This window comes from Diadema antillarum, unplaced genomic scaffold, assembly GCF_040938485.1.
Source record: "Diadema antillarum isolate AM-2024a unplaced genomic scaffold, OU_Dant_1.0 seq00000248_RagTag, whole genome shotgun sequence".
Classification (NCBI taxonomy): Eukaryota; Metazoa; Echinodermata; class Echinoidea; order Diadematoida; family Diadematidae; genus Diadema; species Diadema antillarum.
This window is the reverse complement of record NW_027271292.1, coordinates 455,001-472,574: the sequence shown is the minus strand read 5'-3', so window position 1 is coordinate 472,574 and position 17,574 is coordinate 455,001. Positions and strand designations below refer to the sequence as shown.

The following is a 17,574-nucleotide window of genomic DNA, read 5'->3' as shown; positions in this document are numbered from 1 at the left end:
GATGAATCTTAATTCTAAAAAGGCAAAGCCCCCTTAAATGGGAAGGATAATACCCCCTCGCACACCCTCGACTGGGTTTTCTTAGCCCTTGCATTCGGCCATGATTGGGAGTATTGATACATTTTCCCATTTGGCACAGTTCGTCAACGAATGTCAACATATTAAACGTAACGATGTTATATTGATTGATACTACAACACTTAAGCAGTCATAATGGTCATTACCCTTTATGAAAAAAAAAACCAAGATTGAACGCGAAAAAGTTCATGTCATAAACTCATTGAGATACTTACCGCAGCTTTGCAAGTGGGAAACATCTCGGCAGCCAATGTGCAGCCCATATTCATCAAGCTCATACCTGCAATGTGATTGGAGAGGTGCGCATGCTCCGTTCTTACACGTGATCTGGGTCGTCGGGTCGCAGGAATAATCGTCTTCATTGTATGCTGGAGAGTGTATGATTGTTTGAAGAAGACTTTATTTCAACAGTTTTACTCAATGACATTAGGCCTAGTCATGCTATTGATACCTTTAGCCGCTTTTTCAGAGTTTCCAGCTCCTTCATTATAATCAACAGTGATCAAGACGATGCACGCCTTTTCAAACATTCCCATTTTACATATGTCCGTCACGAATATATGTAGTTGAGCAATGTACTAATGAGACTATAGTCTTAGTTCTGTTGCATTGCACCATCTTTCGTGAAATTCATTTATTTCATTTAAGAATGAAACTCTGAGATAACAATTTGCGTCTTACCGCACGATTCTTCGTCTTCCTTCGTATTTCCGATGCAGTCAATCATACCATCACAGTGTATTTCAACAGGATGCAGGAAACCATTGTAACACTGGAAAGCATTCGTCGAATGCATAAGATCTGTTTTCCCAAGCAAAGGATCAAGCAAGCAAAGAACCAGAAACAAACGAAAAATGATATCGAAAGCATTGTTTTTATGAGCACATAACCTGTGGTATAACATGAAAAAAAAAAACTCATTGACACTAAGTTACCAATATTGCGAGAGGTAGACCTACTTAAGTCAACTTAAACTAAGTTTGCATTTTTATCTACATAGCGATCAGTTTATTATAGGCTAGTGTAGCTGAAAGATCTTCCTTTTGCTTTTCGACTTTAGTTTTTGCATGATATGGCAACATTAGTCTTGAATCCTGAATATCAAAAGTAAAGAAATGTTGACTGGGAGCAAATCGCTTTCATCGGTCAAAGTGATATGTATTATGTAATCAAATATGTATATATATATAATATGTATGTGTGTGTGTGTGTGTGTGTGTGTGCATATCACAAAGGAAATGAAGTGCATTGGAGTCAAACTCGTGGATAAAACCATTCTCTTGATGAATGGAACCGACTGACTTACCACATTCACTTTCATCTGAGGAGTCAAAGCAATCATCGATGAAGTCACATCGTTTGGAGAGATCGATACATTCACCACTGATACAAGGAAATTCATCCTCCCGACACGCAGGATAGACTGGAATGATTTAAAAAAAAATACCACGTATTGGATCGTTGTTTGGTAAAACGAATTATGTTGCAGTTTCATTTTCCCCCGTCGAATCGTAGGTAATGTTATCACAACATGCTGTAGATATGAAATGGCAGTAACAATATTTCTTGACCAGTAAGTGTCCAGTCTTAATCAAGGCGCATTTCCTTGGTAGGATCTTTAACAAAAATCATACTATCCAGGGGCGGATCCAGGAATTCTGTAAAAAAAAAAAAAAGGGGGGGGGGGGGGGACTAATATTTCTGGTGCCACTCCCGGGTTTCATTTCATTTCTTTTTTTTCTTTTGTTTTTAACGAAAAATAGAGGGGGGGGGGGTGCGTGCGCCGGTTGCGCACCCCCCCCCCCCTCTGGATCCGCCACTGCTATAATGCTCGAAATGCAGCAAGATCACACGTCATAATTATCTCGTTTGACTACGTGAGGAGAACGTAAAAATTTTCTCTTCTTCATTTTTACAATGTTATAACGTGCCAGCAAATCTCTTGCAAATATGATACACGTGTTGGTTTGTGTTAGTATACCTAATATCGACTCTTATGTTGTACAACGTATATCTGATTAGTAAAAGTACAGACAATAAACAATGTTCTTGGCGTAATGAATCCATAAAAGCATAATGATAAAAACAGATTCATTACCACAACCAGTTTCGTCCGAGTTATCCCGACAGTGTGCTTTGGTATCACACAGGAATGTCATCGAAATGCACGAACCATCCATGCACTGGTATTGACTTGGTCCGCATTCTAGCAAGACATAGAAATGTATGAGTTATAGAAATAAGCAAAAACCAATTAACAGTCATGCAAAGACTTCTTTGATGGTGTCAAATGAACATGTCTTGCCTATACACAAAATGGCAGGATATCCAATAATTACTGTTGGCAGTTAAATAGTTACGCTAATATAAAATCCTTCCAAGCAGTTAGAGTCCCTTATTAGTTAATGACTGTTAAGCTCCGTGTGAGGAATGTGATTCCCGCTGTGATTATGAACTTCACTCTATATTTTGAAGCCACGTTTAGTTTCAGTGTACAACTAGTGGTCTCTGTAACCACAGGATTTATTCTGTATCCGCGGTAATTTTTAGTGAGGAAAATATGAAAAATTGATGATGAATTTACATAATGATTTGTCTTTGCACAGAAGTTGAAATGGAAACGAGTAGTTCTGAGACTATTTGAACTTGTGTTAGTGTCTTATAGTGTTAGTGTCTTACCATCTGGACAGAGCGATTCGTCGCTTGAATCGGCACAGTCATCAAATCCGTCGCAAACGAAAACTTCACTTATGCATTCTCCCGACATACACTGGTACAATCCACGTGGACAAGGTATTTCAAAGGCTTTACAAATCAAATGACAAAATAGATGTATCTTTACATTGGCTGGGGAAAATCGATGACAGTCACTCATTAGAAATATCAATACTGGTCACCAAAAACTTGCATTGGTTTATGCATGACATCACAGTACTGGCAACTGTTGTCATAGTGACGGATATCATCACACACATAATTATCTCTGTATCAAGTCTTTAGAGGACGTCCAACACTCCTCGCTTATATCTGGATGGTACTCATGGTAATATTAACATATATCTTAGTATACGTAAACGTTCCAAAGAGGTAGAACTTATTGAAAAAACAAACACTAGTAATTTGTAACTTATGGAATAAAAGAAAAATACAATACTCAAGAACAATAATCATTAAGAGATATACAAAAGTAAATTGCAGTTACATCAAACTCTTTGATGCATGTGCTTCTCTTTCACAAAGTCTGCCAAGTCAGTCATTTTTGTGTGTGTGTGTGTGTGAATCAGATGGTTGGTGTACCAGCGATGTTTACGTCACGACATTCTCATATTTTATAAAAGGCTAAAATGAGGAAAGCTTCGATTTTCATGAAAGCAATCGAGAATCAGACGCCAAATTTCTTACATTCTGCGATGAAAATCACTTTACTTACCCAGCTTGTCCACCACGCCCATCTTAGAGTCCTTGTCATCACCTAACGAGGAATTAAACAGACAGACAGCGTCATCATACTCTGACATATATTATTTTTTGCTGCTATGTGAGTTACTAGATCTACTTGAAGAAGTCAGGTAACTTTTCTCATTCATTTCGTATTACAATGGCATATGAATGATGCTTTCGATTCATTTTTTTTTTGTTCATTTACATTCTGTTCAAATATTGTTTGTTAACACTCTTTAGGAGTGACGAAGGATATTGCTGCAATATTCGAACAAAAAAGGGAGATACAATAAAGTCAAATGTATGATACGAAAGGAGAGAAAACGGGCGTGCTATGGTGTGTAAAGTTTGGTGATACACACTAACAAAATAACTGTATTTTTGTACAAATTATCATGTCGCACACAGTCATAATATTCAAAGAAACTGCGATGGCGTGCACATTGTGATTACCATAAGCTCGTGTGGCTGGTATTTCACACACGAACTGGTTTGTTTCAGGTGAAGCACACGCCACATCATGCCAAAGAGCTGTAGACAGATCAGTAGCAGTGGCTGCATCAAAGACTAGCATGGTGCAAGCTTCCAGGGTTCCACCATCAGGTTGATTGTCACTTCCGTATGCACCACTTTAAAGAAAAAAAAAATAAACATATACACACCAAAAAAGAAAGTGATTGAATGAAGCGAAACAAAAGATGCATTCTATAAAGCAGGCATTACGTTTGTAGACTTTTTAACAGCAATGTGCTTGCAGATAACAGAACAGATGATATCTATATGTGAAACTGAGATATAAATCTTTAGAATATGTATGAAATTAGGTAAAACTCACTTGTTGGACAGAAACCAATCTGTGTAAGACATTGGCGTACCATCGTTCCAGCGAAATACTCCACGCAAATTGCGATGACCCAGACCTTTGGGGAAAAAGAAGAAGCAAAGATAATAAAAATTCAAATTGTACGGCATAAGAAACAAAAAGCAAGAAAGAGGGTCGGGTGGGGGGAGAAATGTGGTTTGGATAGGAAAGACAAGGATACCAAAGGTAAACATCAAATCATTTATTACAACTTATTTCTTATCATCATTACTTCTTCGACTATCATTACCTCTCGACTATCAAGAACTTTGCTAACAGAAAATCTTCAGAGAAACGTCTGTTGAAACAAAATGATGAGTCGTTTTGGGAGACTAACCGATGTATGTATGCGTTGCTGACGACTGCCATTGTGTTGAAATCATGTAGTGTAGAAATGTCATTTCATCATTATCACGAATGCTGACGAGATGCCCGCCCTCATCGTCTTGACACAGCAATTCTGCTTCGTTCCACGTGACAGAATGCGTGAGAGATGATAATCTGTAACATGAGTGGAGGAAATGGTCCCAGCCAGAGGGACAGCTTTCACCTGTTTTGAGACAGAAAAAGACATATTTTCGTACAGAAGGTGTGTGTGTGTGTGTGTGTGGAGGGGGGGGGGGTTAAGGGGTCAATGGTAACACCCACTTCGAACAAGAATTCGAACAAGAATTAGAGTGGATATTAAACTTTTCAAGGAGAATAAGAATAAGAACAAAAAAAAAAGAATGAATATGAAGATAAAATAAAAAAATAACTAGAAATTAGAATGGTGGTCCACAAGTGTTGTCGCACATCTATTATGACACTGAATCGTTTATGTGAACTCAAGTAGCATTATGTACCTGTCTCCTTCGTGGTTTTGTCCAAGACATCAGGACGGAGTTCTACGGACTCGTATTCCCCAAGAAACCCCGATCCACCCGCAATGCTGTCTGAGTGAAACCTAACCGTCATCCAATTCAAGGACGACATCACCTCTTCCACCGGCCAATGGAGACTGCAATACCGGCCGATGGGTCGGTCGATGGAAGTGTCAATGACCTCCACGAAGTCTTCGTTACACTCCGAATCGAGGGAGAGGACATCCAACTCGATGAAGCTAAATTTTACCCCTGTCCAAGATCTGGTGGTTATTCGCCACGACCAGTCTATGTTGTTTGGGTACGTCTCGATATAATTTGGTGACATCATAATGCCCCTTGCCTTGGTGCATGATGGGATAATTCCTTGCTCTGCGTCACTTGCGTGAGAACATTCCGGCTTGTCTGCAAAAATGCATGGATTCCATCAATATCATGAATACTAACACATCGGGAAAAGGTTATGCTACAATAAGTTCACTTAAAACGGTTAAATTTCGCATTAAGATATCAACTCATCAGCAACGTGGATGAGTAACAAACCCATGAGGCCGTCAGCCCAGTTTAGCCATGCTTGATGCTAGCTATCCTTCTGTTTCCTCATTGAATGTACTTTCTTGTAGGCGTACGATTTATGCAACTATATAAATGTTGTAAAATAATAATGCCATAGTTTAGGCTACATGAGATTGTACATCTATTTTTCTCCTTTGTAACTTAATTATATTTTGTTTGATTGTTTACAACAATGGTTGTTGTTGTTGTTTTTTTTTTTACTTGAGAAGCAGAATAAATGCAACCAAACCGATAAACAAATGAAAAAGAAACAAACGAGCTAACTAACCAGCACTGATCTTTACTTTTCTTCCGGTATTGATGCCGTCAGATGATGAATTACATAATTTATGGACATAAATATTTGTTTGTAATGGACTGAAATACCCAAGCATTATAACAATTTATTGATTGTGAGATACTCAGAATGAATTGCATGTTTCTTCACTGGGCGGTCCTCATGTCAACCACTCACCGACTGATCCATACGTAGCCGTGATGTTGGTCGAGAGTGTGTACATTCCGGAGTAGATGCTGACCAATAGTCGAGACGATGTTGAGATAAAGATGTGGGGGATTCCGTTGGGGTCAAAGGTCGTAACTCTGTCTTCCTCCGGTTCACTCAAGACTATTGAACCATCGTAGGTGCCAGTTATATCAGCTATCGCCTTTTGTCAAATAAATATATCGTGTATAACAGCAAAACTTGTGTGGCCTTTTTGTAAAAGGCATTAGACAGTACATGTACTGCATCTAGTCACATGAAATGCACAAAAATCCAGTCATTACCAGAAGGTTTATTTCGAGACTCCTACTCATAATATGTTGCAGAAAGTAGGTACATTCATGACTTTCCCTTCCCCCCTTTACTTACATAGTACACATAACATGCACATACTCACACGAACAATCACACCAAAAGGCACGAAGTGGCTATATAAGTAGGCCCTATATCACTGTATATTGATTATGATTTCCTATTTTATCAAAGTAATGGATAAATATCAGATTTTCAGATTTCAGATTCAAGTTTATTTCGTTTCTCGACAGTAAAAAAATAACATAACATACATCACTCTTTCTTCAGTGATAAGAATCGTACCAACAAAAAACAAACAAACAAACAAACAAACAAACAATCAAAGTGAGTTTAACAGAGTAAAACAGTACTTGTATGCTTGCAGTAAAGATACATTTCAATGCCTGAAGTAAATCAAAGTAAAGTAAAGTTGAATATCAACGTACACAAGGCGAAAAACGGAGGGACCCACTGAAAAGACGAAGCTTGTAGAGTGTGGGCCCCTCAGGAGAGAAAGAAACATTGAAATTATTGGTAATAATTATCGGCATCAGGACAGCAACGAAAATATCTGAAGCAACAACAGCGAAAATAGTTGTAACAGCAGAGAAAAAAAAGAGGAAAAAATGTTTAAAAACATTGACAAAATAGAATTAGAAATGGAAGCCCATAAAGAGTCAACACATCATCAGTAATAACTTCCTGATACACACATCTTAGCAGACGCTGCCATTTGCTAATGTTTTTGTGTCTGATATGGATCGTACGTAATGTGACATCTTTTTCTTTTTATACAGGTATTATTTTTTTTTCTTTTGCTAGTATAACATTTCTTTGAAGGTAATTTTTTAGCAGTCGAAAGTTCCAGTGTGCAATACAAAATGATGTTAGTAGCGTTGGTGTCGGAAGGTAACTCACACTGAGCCTTCCTAGAAAGATCGTGACGAAGTTGTCCGGTGAAGCAGTGAGAGTTCGCTGGCATAGAGCACGGGGAGGCAGTGTCCTCGTGTTAGTTTCAAGTTTGGTACGAACAATGTCAGGTACCAAATACTCTGACGAGCAGTCGTGAGTGCAGTACGTAGTCATGCAGTCTGTACAGACAGGGGCACAACGAAGAGCTTGTGTGAATTATTATCATTATTAATAATAGCGTCATTATTGTTATCACCATCATCAGTTTTTTTTTTAAATGTAGCTAAGAACTAAGAAATAAAGGTTGTATCTAGAACTTTACAAAACTGTCACGAAGATATTGACATAATCAAACGCTATTTTTTTCTGTTGTGTGCATGCGATACGAAATATCATTTCTCAATGAATGAAAGCAAAAGAAAGCCCCTCTTTGGGATTGTAAGAACAATGCGATGCGATTCCCTACTGCGTATTGTATCAGGCATATCTTTATGAAAGAAAAGGTTGAACCCACTGTTACTATAACATAAGGCGATGATGATTCATTTAAATTTCAGTTAAACAATAATAAGCAGTAATCAATGTTGTCCTCATTTAAGCTGGAAGACAGTTTAACTGTGTTTAGATCATTGATATTTTTGCCCTCTCACCGACACTAATGCATCCTAGCAAGGTGACCCTGAGACACGGGGTTGATCCGGTCCATTCCGTGGGATGGATCCTGTAGGTCGAAGATTCCAAGCCTACTGGCACTAAGACCTTGCACATCACGGCGTCACAAGAGGATAGATCCTGAGCAAGATGAAATTAATGCTTTATTTTGTAGCGATTGTTCGCTCTTTGTGCACTTCACAAATCTATCATATATATATTATATATATATATACATATATTATATATAAATACACACACATATATATATATGTATGTATATACATACATGCATATATATAAGCATTTTATAAATGTATATAGCTAGTTGCCGACTAATTGCCGACCATTTGCTAAGTGGTCGCGGATCAGATTATAACAATCACTACTAAAAACGTTTTCTAAAGTGTCTGCGTCCACGTGAGCGTCCACGTGCCAAGTATTGTAAATGTTTGCTGCAGTCCACATTCATTCATGCACCGTTTCTTGACCACATAAATCGATCCTTACAATACTAAAGACATGTCTATTCAAGAGAGCGTCAGTGAAGGGTAAGGACAAGATCAGAGCCGAATTGAGAGTGATGGTAGCCCTATTCACACGACCAATCAATCTTGCGCTTCTAACATCGAGGAAGAGAGGGAATCTCAAAATTATTGACGACCCTTAACAACCAATCTGCGATCAGTTTCTAGTGTTCTTCATTAAGTCGTCGACCAGTCGCCAACCAATTGCTGACCTTTTTCAAACCTTTCTGCTTGCAACCAGTTGGCGATCAAAACTGTTGCGGGGGGGGGGGGTTAATTGGTCGCCGATTTGTTGTCTGTGGTCCCCAGTAATTCTTTGTTGTTGTTGTTGTTGTTGTTGTTGTTGTTGCTGGAAGTCGGTGACCAGTCTTCGAGTATTGTGACCAAGCCCCAAACTTTTTTTTCACCCTTTCTGTCAGCCTTTCTAAGTATGCATTGATGTTCTTAGTTACTCTACTTAGTTGTACATATCATATCTAATCATTTACTTTACGATTACTATTGCGTTATGCATTTTTTTTTTCAAACTGACCAAACAATGTGATCATGTAATGCATACTTTGTATTTTTGTCGTGCTATTTGTTGGATGATGGATGGAAAATAAACGAAACTGAACTGAAATGAATTAAGAAAAAAGTTGCCAAAACGAAGGTCAGTGACCAATCTGCAGGGATATAATCTTACCAGGCTGAGGGACTCATTAGAGTCTGTTGTGATGTTGAATCTGTCAAGTCGAGATCCCAGGCACTGTTGGAAGATGATAGCTCTTAAGACAAGCACTCCATCAAACCTAAGTTCTATCCACGGATGAGTATTCTCCTCAGCCGGTGTCCAGCCATGGCGTGGGTAACGTTCCAATGGTTGGATTTTGAGCAGGTCTTCGTATGAAGTCCCGTTACCCAAATATTGAACAGGAATGCTACTGGTTGATGTGGCAACAGATGATGGCCAAAGATCGAAGTGGCAATCTACACACACATCATCATCATCGTTAAAGTTAGTTGACGTAAGTTTTACCTGGTATGAAATACTAAACGTTTTTTTTTTTGTTAATTCTAAATCAACACAGTTAGTTCAATTTCTTGTCTTGAAACTCTGATCAAAAAGAAAAGTACACGCGATTTGATTGTAAAATCTTACCTGTGGTTGGTCTTGATAAAGTGATTTTAATGGTCATGACAAGGTACATAGATAGTCATGGTTTTGACAATTAATGATGTTGTAAATATGTTTAACATATCTTTTTGCACCAAAGTCCTTATCCACTGCACGGAAATATTGCAGAATAAAAGAGAGTTGAGGTTTATCACTTATTACTATTCCAAAGTCCAACAAATACATTTTGTTTAGTCACATCAAAGCGCTGCACAATTGCACAGCAAACGACCATGATCACATGCATCTATACAATATCCGACAATCTTCAAAATTACAGCTTAAGAATATCACACTCTTTTGCACATAGGGAGAGTGTAATTACCATTTTCACAGCCAAGTATTTCGAATCGCAGGGACACAAGCTCAATGTCCTTACTGCTTGGCTTGATATTAATTACTGACGTCAGACGTGGGCGACTGAAAAACAGAGGAGACACTTTTCGAGGATCCCAGGAGCCTTGACGAATCTAGACAAGAAGATAAAAGACCAGCAACAAAAACCAAAGTTTGAATAATTCAGTACCGGGATCCATTGGAACATTAGTTATCAAACGGCCACTTTACTTTTTCATACCGGAAGTGACAAATAGCAACCGCTTGTTCTGCTGGGTTATGACTAAACTAGGTTTGTATAACTTTTTTTTTTTTGGGGGGGGGGGTGGGGGTCATCCACGATAGTCGTGTAGATCTAGTAACTATGAAGCCTCCCATGGAATTTCCTCTTTTACTCGACAAGAACAATAAGAAGTTATTCAATGTACTAGAATATTGATTGAGGTTAAATGGTTTCAAAATGTATTATACATAATTATTTTAGGGGAAAAGCCTTGAGCAAACGTTTACTTGTAGAAGTTTATCAATACTACGTTAAGTATGTATTATTCGTATGTAAGATTATTTAATGTTCTTTTTTTTACTCGAAAAGTAAACAAACAAATAACAAAAAAGGATTCAAGCACCTCTTCAGTTTCGTCTTCGAACGAAATTGTCACCGATGTCAGCCAAGTGCCACGGCTGTTAAGACCACCTTGTATTAGAATACCAGTAACGTAGTGCGGGACTGCGAAGTTTACCTATAGGTACAACGCAAAAGCAGGAAATACTTATCACCGAACTTGAAGCGTCATTTTCAATTTCAATTTAATTATTGTGTTTGTATTATACAACCGCAATGCTGTTCCATATTACAACAGGCTACCGTTCAATTCTGAGATTGTTAAGAAAATAAATGAATAGCTGCAACACGCATCTCATTCTTTACTATGATATATCCCTTTTTTCGTCCAGTATCAAAACCGCACTCGCATTAGTAAATACGAAACAAAGGGATTGTAAAGCAACATGTAATTCAAAATGATAGATATTGTGCTGTTACTGCAGTTCACATTTATCTTTGTCTTGTTAATTTCATCAGAATGCAATTAACGAATATTCAATCTGCCTCGGTACATAAAGGAATTATAACAGAGCACAGAAAAAAACCTAAATCAAAAGTGACAAGACTCAGAACAGAATTCTCGTCATAAAAAGAATCCTATTTTGTTGTATTCTGGTCTGTAAATAAATTTAACGGATTCATTGAAAAGTTTGGATAGTTAATTGTGAAAGAAAAACAAATAGCAAACTATATTAAAGTGCAATGATAGTTTCAAAACGCAAGTGATGTTCTTAAAAAAATAACAGTTGTCAATATTCCAGTAAGCAAGTCTATAAGGACTCGCACAAAGAACCGCACTGATAATAGACATGAAACATGATACATAAAATACACACACACACACACACACACACACACACACACACACAAACTAATGATGTGTATGAAACAGCAGTGAAAAGACAAAGAAAACAAATAACAGGGGTGACAAAAACAGGGTAAAGCATACTTAGGTTAAGATATGAAAGATATGAAAAACTATGCCAGAGAACCGAGAGTATAATTACATTTTCAATTGCTACTAGACGACCATAAGAAAAACAAAACCTGGACTTAGTATTGACATAAATAGCTATTTCTAAGTGCAAGGAAAATGACTTTCTTTGTAACGAGAAAAACGGATGAGATTCATTAATTCGACTGTATATATTAAGAATAATAATTGTTTTGGATATAAACTCCAAATTTTATTGTCCAAGAATGGAAATTCATTTTGCCCAATTGATCGTGGGCCCGGCAGCCACTGAGCAGCGCCAGATCGACGTTGCTCTAACCTTTTCAACTGTTGAACGGCAAACAAGGTAGCAGCAACTCGGCCGGGGTTTGAACCCACGACCTCCCGATTGTGAAGGGCAGCCGCTCTACTCACTGAGCCAACACATCGGTACAATCACCTAGTATAAATAACGTATAACGAAGGGATTTTAGTCTGTTTTTTGATTAAAATCAATGATGGAGTATCTTTGATATCCTTTTACTAACAATTGCAAAGAGAGTTCCGACATTTTGTATACTTTTGTAGATGAATGTGTTTTCAGCACACAAACGTAAATAAAGTTCATCAGATCGACGGGTATATGGAAATAATGCTGTGAAATGACTGATTTAAGCCAGGAACACCTAATCGAAACTATAAGCCTTAAGGGATTATTATGATTACTTTAATTGCACACGAACTAACTACTTTAGATTGAATAAGTCTTCAACTTTCATTATCTTATTCTTAAACTTTAATTCTTTTATTAAAAAAAAAATCAAACATTAATGAATCTATACGAGAATATCCAGCAGAGACATACGTTACTTATACTAGGTGACTTCCCTGTAGTAAGAACAACCTGTGTAGGATGTGATGATAACAAGGCATAAAGTCAACAAGTTATTACTTGAAGCATTACCACTATGATGGGATTCTCTTCATCAGGGTGAGGAATCCAGGAGGCGGGGCCATGAAGTCGAGCCTGGTTTGGGGCGTGGTCCTCATCCTTCTGACTCGTTGCTGTGATACTGGAATCGGGAATCCATCCTGCCTCCATCCCCAGTGGAATCAGGCAGTGACCTAAGGAAACGACATATATATATATATATATATATATATATATATATATATTAATTCAAGTAGTACAGTGGGACGTGTTATACATACAATTGATATCATATCCCAAGAAACAAACCTTTAAAAGCTGAAGGAGCTGAGTGTTTATGTTATCTGTATGATTCGTCTATTCATTTAAAAATTGAAACCCACGACACAAAATGAATGCGCATTATCTATTCCTTAAAGCAATTGAGTGTTTGGCATCTACGCATCTAGTGTAGGTCTATGTGATTTGGGACATATTGATCATATACTGTACCTGTATATTTCATACATGTATTTCATTATTAAAATGACTTCAAACAGGTTTCAGACTGTATCTGACGCTGACAGTCGCCCCAGTTGCTTTTTAAGCATTCACGCTACGACATCCGAGTCTCGCCAAAGCGCTGTGCGCTTGTGGGTATTTTCAACATTTCAAGAGCATTAAAGCCATGCACCATCGTATTTGCGGCTAACTTGCCTTTACGCAGGAAAACAACATCTTCTTAAAAGTGGTGCAAATCGATTTTTGGCCCTGGGGAGAAAACACAACATTATCGATAGTTAGTGCACAACAAATGGCTTGCATATTAAGACTATTAAGACTTCGGAAACACTGCTTACCCTCTCCGAGTATAGGCCTCAACTCTAGTCTGAAACCCTGGCCTATTTCTGCCTCATCCGATGAGAATTGAATCCAAAGGGCTCTTTCCCACACGATCACATCAAGCGGAACATCACGCCCGCTGAAAAGTTGAACAGTAGTTTGTGGCCCCGTGCTGTTTTCCCCCTTACGAACAAACAAGACGTCGCCTTCCCCAATCAGGTCAAATGCTAGGAAATGCAGCAAGATTCCGAATCCCTGTGGTACACTGACTGCCCACTCAATGTAAGCGTTGTTCTTGTAAGGCATTGGGTAGAATGGAGATGTCAATTCATGAACCTCTCCTTCAGTCAAGACGACTGGAGCTATTTACAGGGGGAAATTTGATGTATACTATATCTTCAAAGGCACTTAGATGCACACACACACACACACACACACACACATCATATACGCGTTAGGCATGTACATGTATGCACAAAATACTGTAAAACGAGGAATTTTCGCGTGCATTTTAATTTCGCGAATTTCGCGGGCGCCAAGATTCGCGAAATTAAAATGCACGCGAAAGTTCTTGTCTACACTATATGCATTGAATGCCAGTGGCAGTTCGCGAAATTAAAATGCACGCGAAAGTTCTTGTCTACACTATATGCATTGAATGCCAGTGGCAGTTCGCGAAAATTTCATGCCGCAAAAAAGGCCGTCGGCTCCAATTCGCGAAAAATTCATGCCGCGAATATATCATGTTTTACAGTATGCAATGTTTATACACTTGTATAACGAGATGATTTACAGCTTGTGAAGTAAGACATCCATGGATAGCTAACAGTGTTGAGAATTTGGATTTACTCACAAGGTTAGTGATGTTCTCGGTGACTTCATCGGATAATCAATTCATTATGATTTTGCAGTACATGTATTAAGTGTGTGTATTTGCCTGTCTGTCTCTCTGTGTATTGCATTTTGTATCATTAAAGATATTTTCTCCTCTTTTCCCCCAAACTATCATCGAGTAATCCGGTTATGTCCTTATTATAGCAAATGCGTCCACTGAAATTACGAGCCAGAGGCGTTTTACCTTATATTTGATACATTGAATTTTTGAAGGTCATTATATTTTTGAATTCTGAATTCAATTCTGCTGGTGGCAAAGACGGGTTCGTTTAAATATAAATTAAATATTAACAAAGTAATACGTCCACATAGTTTGGTAAGCTATTTTTCATGATCTCTACAAAGTTCTGGAAACGGAGAATAGATGTCCTCACGTGTAAATGCTGACAGCTCAACCTTAAATCCGCGTCGTCCGTCTGTCGGGTCTGTGCTCAAAAATATCGAAATGCCATTGACGGTGGTAGTAAGCTCATCAACAGCTATATCCCTTGTCCCAGACCAAACTGCGATATTTGCTCCACCTAGATGTGATAAAGAAAAACAATCCACAATAATATAACCCAGCATTATATTCCTCGACGTAACGTTTTATCGTCCTTCATGATGTACTTTCGTTTCATTCCTTACCCCGAGCCCAAGTAGCTTACCAGGCATACTGCGAAACAACAAACAAACAAAATGATGATCGGCTGAAAAATGTATGTCTTACTCGATAAACAGCAATCAACTCGATATGCTTTCTTTCACACGCAACCTCAGGGGGCCTACAGTGTGTGCATCAGTATTTGCAAAGTCAACTGGTTTATTCTTACCTTCTAGATACCATATTCCATTGTATACATAGACCCTGTCGTTGTCATTTGGCATCTCGAAGTCCAGGAGTTTCAAACGGATTCTGTATTGTTCCGATGTTTCTACTGTCCAAAAACGGGCGAAGTTGTTTGGATAATCACCCGGGTAATACAGCGATGTCAAAATGACGCTGTTGTCTCGTCCGACGAATGTTGGTGCCAAGTTTCCTAACCATTGGGAAATACATGGATACAAAAATGGAATGCTTTATATGACTTGCATGGTCGATCGGATAATTCTCCTCACGTAATTTCCGCTGCAAAAAAAAAAAAAAAAAAAAAAAAAAAAAACACACACACACACACACACACACAGTTTCTAACGTGGATTTTTTTTTCCTTTTCTGGGAATGAACAAAGTCAAACATGCCACTGCAGAGACTTAAAATAAGTCTTCTTGTTCAAGTACTGCTGTTTCATATCAAGAACATGCATGAACTGGCTCATTTTAATCGATTTTCCCATTTTTAAGCTGAAAAGTGAAATCCTTTAAAGGGGAATTCTGAACCAGTGAAAGTCAGTCTGACAAGAAAGTGTCAAAACTTCTTTTGCATTACAGAGAAGATTTGAAGAAAACCGGGTAGAACTTTGTTAAGTTTCGCTGATTTTCACACAACAGGTCTTGAACAGTGAATACAAATATTCAAATGAGTGACTTGATGATGTTTTCGTCTTACAGCTTGCCACGTTCTTTATACACAAAATGTTGGAATTTCCTTTTCTTTTCTTTTTTGTTGTTCAAGACGCAATTTGGTCCGCTTTCAAATCCTAATATCATATCTGACTGATCATCATTGTGAAGTTATTTAGCCGGGATTGGCATTATATTTTACATTTTTATAGCTGAAAATCGAATTTTGATCACTTCTTTTTTGCACATTATTACGTAAGGAAGGACAAAAATGGTGGCACAACAACGTGTCATACATTCTGACAACAAACAAATCACCACCATACACCATACTAAACTTAACAACAAAACTTTATTGCTCCCTTCGCCTCGAGCGCCATCATCCCCAGTCTCGATCCATCCTCTCTGCTCCAACGTGGGCCAGACAGACCACTTTGCACAAATGCATATTCATGACAACATGATCAATGGAATATTGTGAGGTGATGACGTCACCAGCTCATTCATGTGCATCCACATGAACTGTTCGAGAATTGTTTTACATTGATTAACGAAAAGTGACAGTTGAATATCTTCCCTTCATAATTTTTGTCCAATTTTGATCAAATTTTCACTGTTGTTTCTACAATGTATAAGATTTTATTCTTTCTTTTTATACTAACTTATATTAACTTATCCCGCATTTTCCTCATACTGCCGTCGAGAAAAGGTGGACGACAGAAGGCAGAAGCAAGACACAAAAAGGGGTATTCAGAAATTTAAAGAATCAACAAAACGGGTCACTGTGAGAAACGACGAAATTTGTGAAAAGCTGCATAATTCATAATACAGGTAAGTATACTAGAAATAATAACGACATACCTGGCTTTGGAATAGGGGTCATCTCAACTTCGTATGTTCCATTAAGTCCCTCGGTATAGGCAGCAAACACGATCCACATACGATTACTGACACTAACTAGGTCGCCGGGAAGCTCGCTCCCTGTGAGTTCGAACCGGTAGGCTCTGCGGTTGTGAGGTCGGAGTCCATCGCCGATGACAAAATTCTCAATGCCAAGCATGAGGTTGAATTGTTTAAATCTCATGTGAATTACCGTGCCCTCTGGTGCCTCAATCCGCCATCTAGCCACGAGGAACTGTCGGGAAGTATCGGTAACTTGGCCGGCAGAATATATCGTTTGTGGCGTTCCACTAACGAGCTTTACATCAGCTGACATGCGTTGGAATGAAATACACAGAGACACCTTCATCATTCATTCGTGATAACAGCATTGGATTATGGATATGAGTAGCCTGAAGATGACTCCGTAACAGTTAAAATATCTGGAATCGTAATTGTATTAATCATTAGAACTGACATCATTACATTCAATGAGACTCTGTGTCTTCTTTAACATCAATCTCAATGCGATATACTATACCACTATACAGGACAAAAACGGGAAATGCCTTACAGAAAGTGGCGACGTCACAGCCAGATGCACTGAGTATTGCAGAGAACTCTACAACCACCGTACGCAAGGAGACCCTGTGGTTCTTGAAGCTGAAGAATCGACCAACGCCGATGACTTCCCCATTCTCAGAGAAGAAGTAGAGGCTGGCATTAAATCCCTGAAGTATGGAAAGGCTGCAGGAGTTGACAACATCCCAGCAGCACTAATCAAGAATGGAGGTGAGGAAGTCGTAGACCTACTCACAACAATCTGCAACAAGATCTGGCTGACCGGA

At 38.4% G+C, this 17,574-nt stretch overlaps 1 protein-coding gene across 1 annotated transcript in view; it reads right to left on the bottom strand.

The window, feature by feature from the left end:
• The window catches only part of LOC139729639 (uncharacterized), a 30,045-nt gene that overhangs the window by 9,241 nt on the left and 3,230 nt on the right, over positions 1-17,574 (bottom strand). The window contains exons 2-18 of the mRNA XM_071640565.1: positions 16,709-17,056; positions 15,178-15,384; positions 14,740-14,886; positions 13,489-13,833; positions 12,683-12,843; positions 10,807-10,920; positions 10,170-10,314; positions 9,374-9,567; positions 8,161-8,302; positions 7,517-7,689; positions 6,275-6,467; positions 5,227-5,649; positions 4,719-4,931; positions 4,355-4,439; positions 3,973-4,148; positions 3,509-3,550; positions 294-446 (exon numbers count right to left, since the gene is read on the bottom strand). Coding sequence (XP_071496666.1) covers positions 294-446; positions 3,509-3,550; positions 3,973-4,148; positions 4,355-4,439; positions 4,719-4,931; positions 5,227-5,649; positions 6,275-6,467; positions 7,517-7,689; positions 8,161-8,302; positions 9,374-9,567; positions 10,170-10,314; positions 10,807-10,920; positions 12,683-12,843; positions 13,489-13,833; positions 14,740-14,886; positions 15,178-15,384; positions 16,709-17,056 — 3,261 coding nt within the window. The remainder of the gene's footprint in view (positions 1-293; positions 447-3,508; positions 3,551-3,972; positions 4,149-4,354; positions 4,440-4,718; positions 4,932-5,226; positions 5,650-6,274; positions 6,468-7,516; positions 7,690-8,160; positions 8,303-9,373; positions 9,568-10,169; positions 10,315-10,806; positions 10,921-12,682; positions 12,844-13,488; positions 13,834-14,739; positions 14,887-15,177; positions 15,385-16,708; positions 17,057-17,574) is intronic.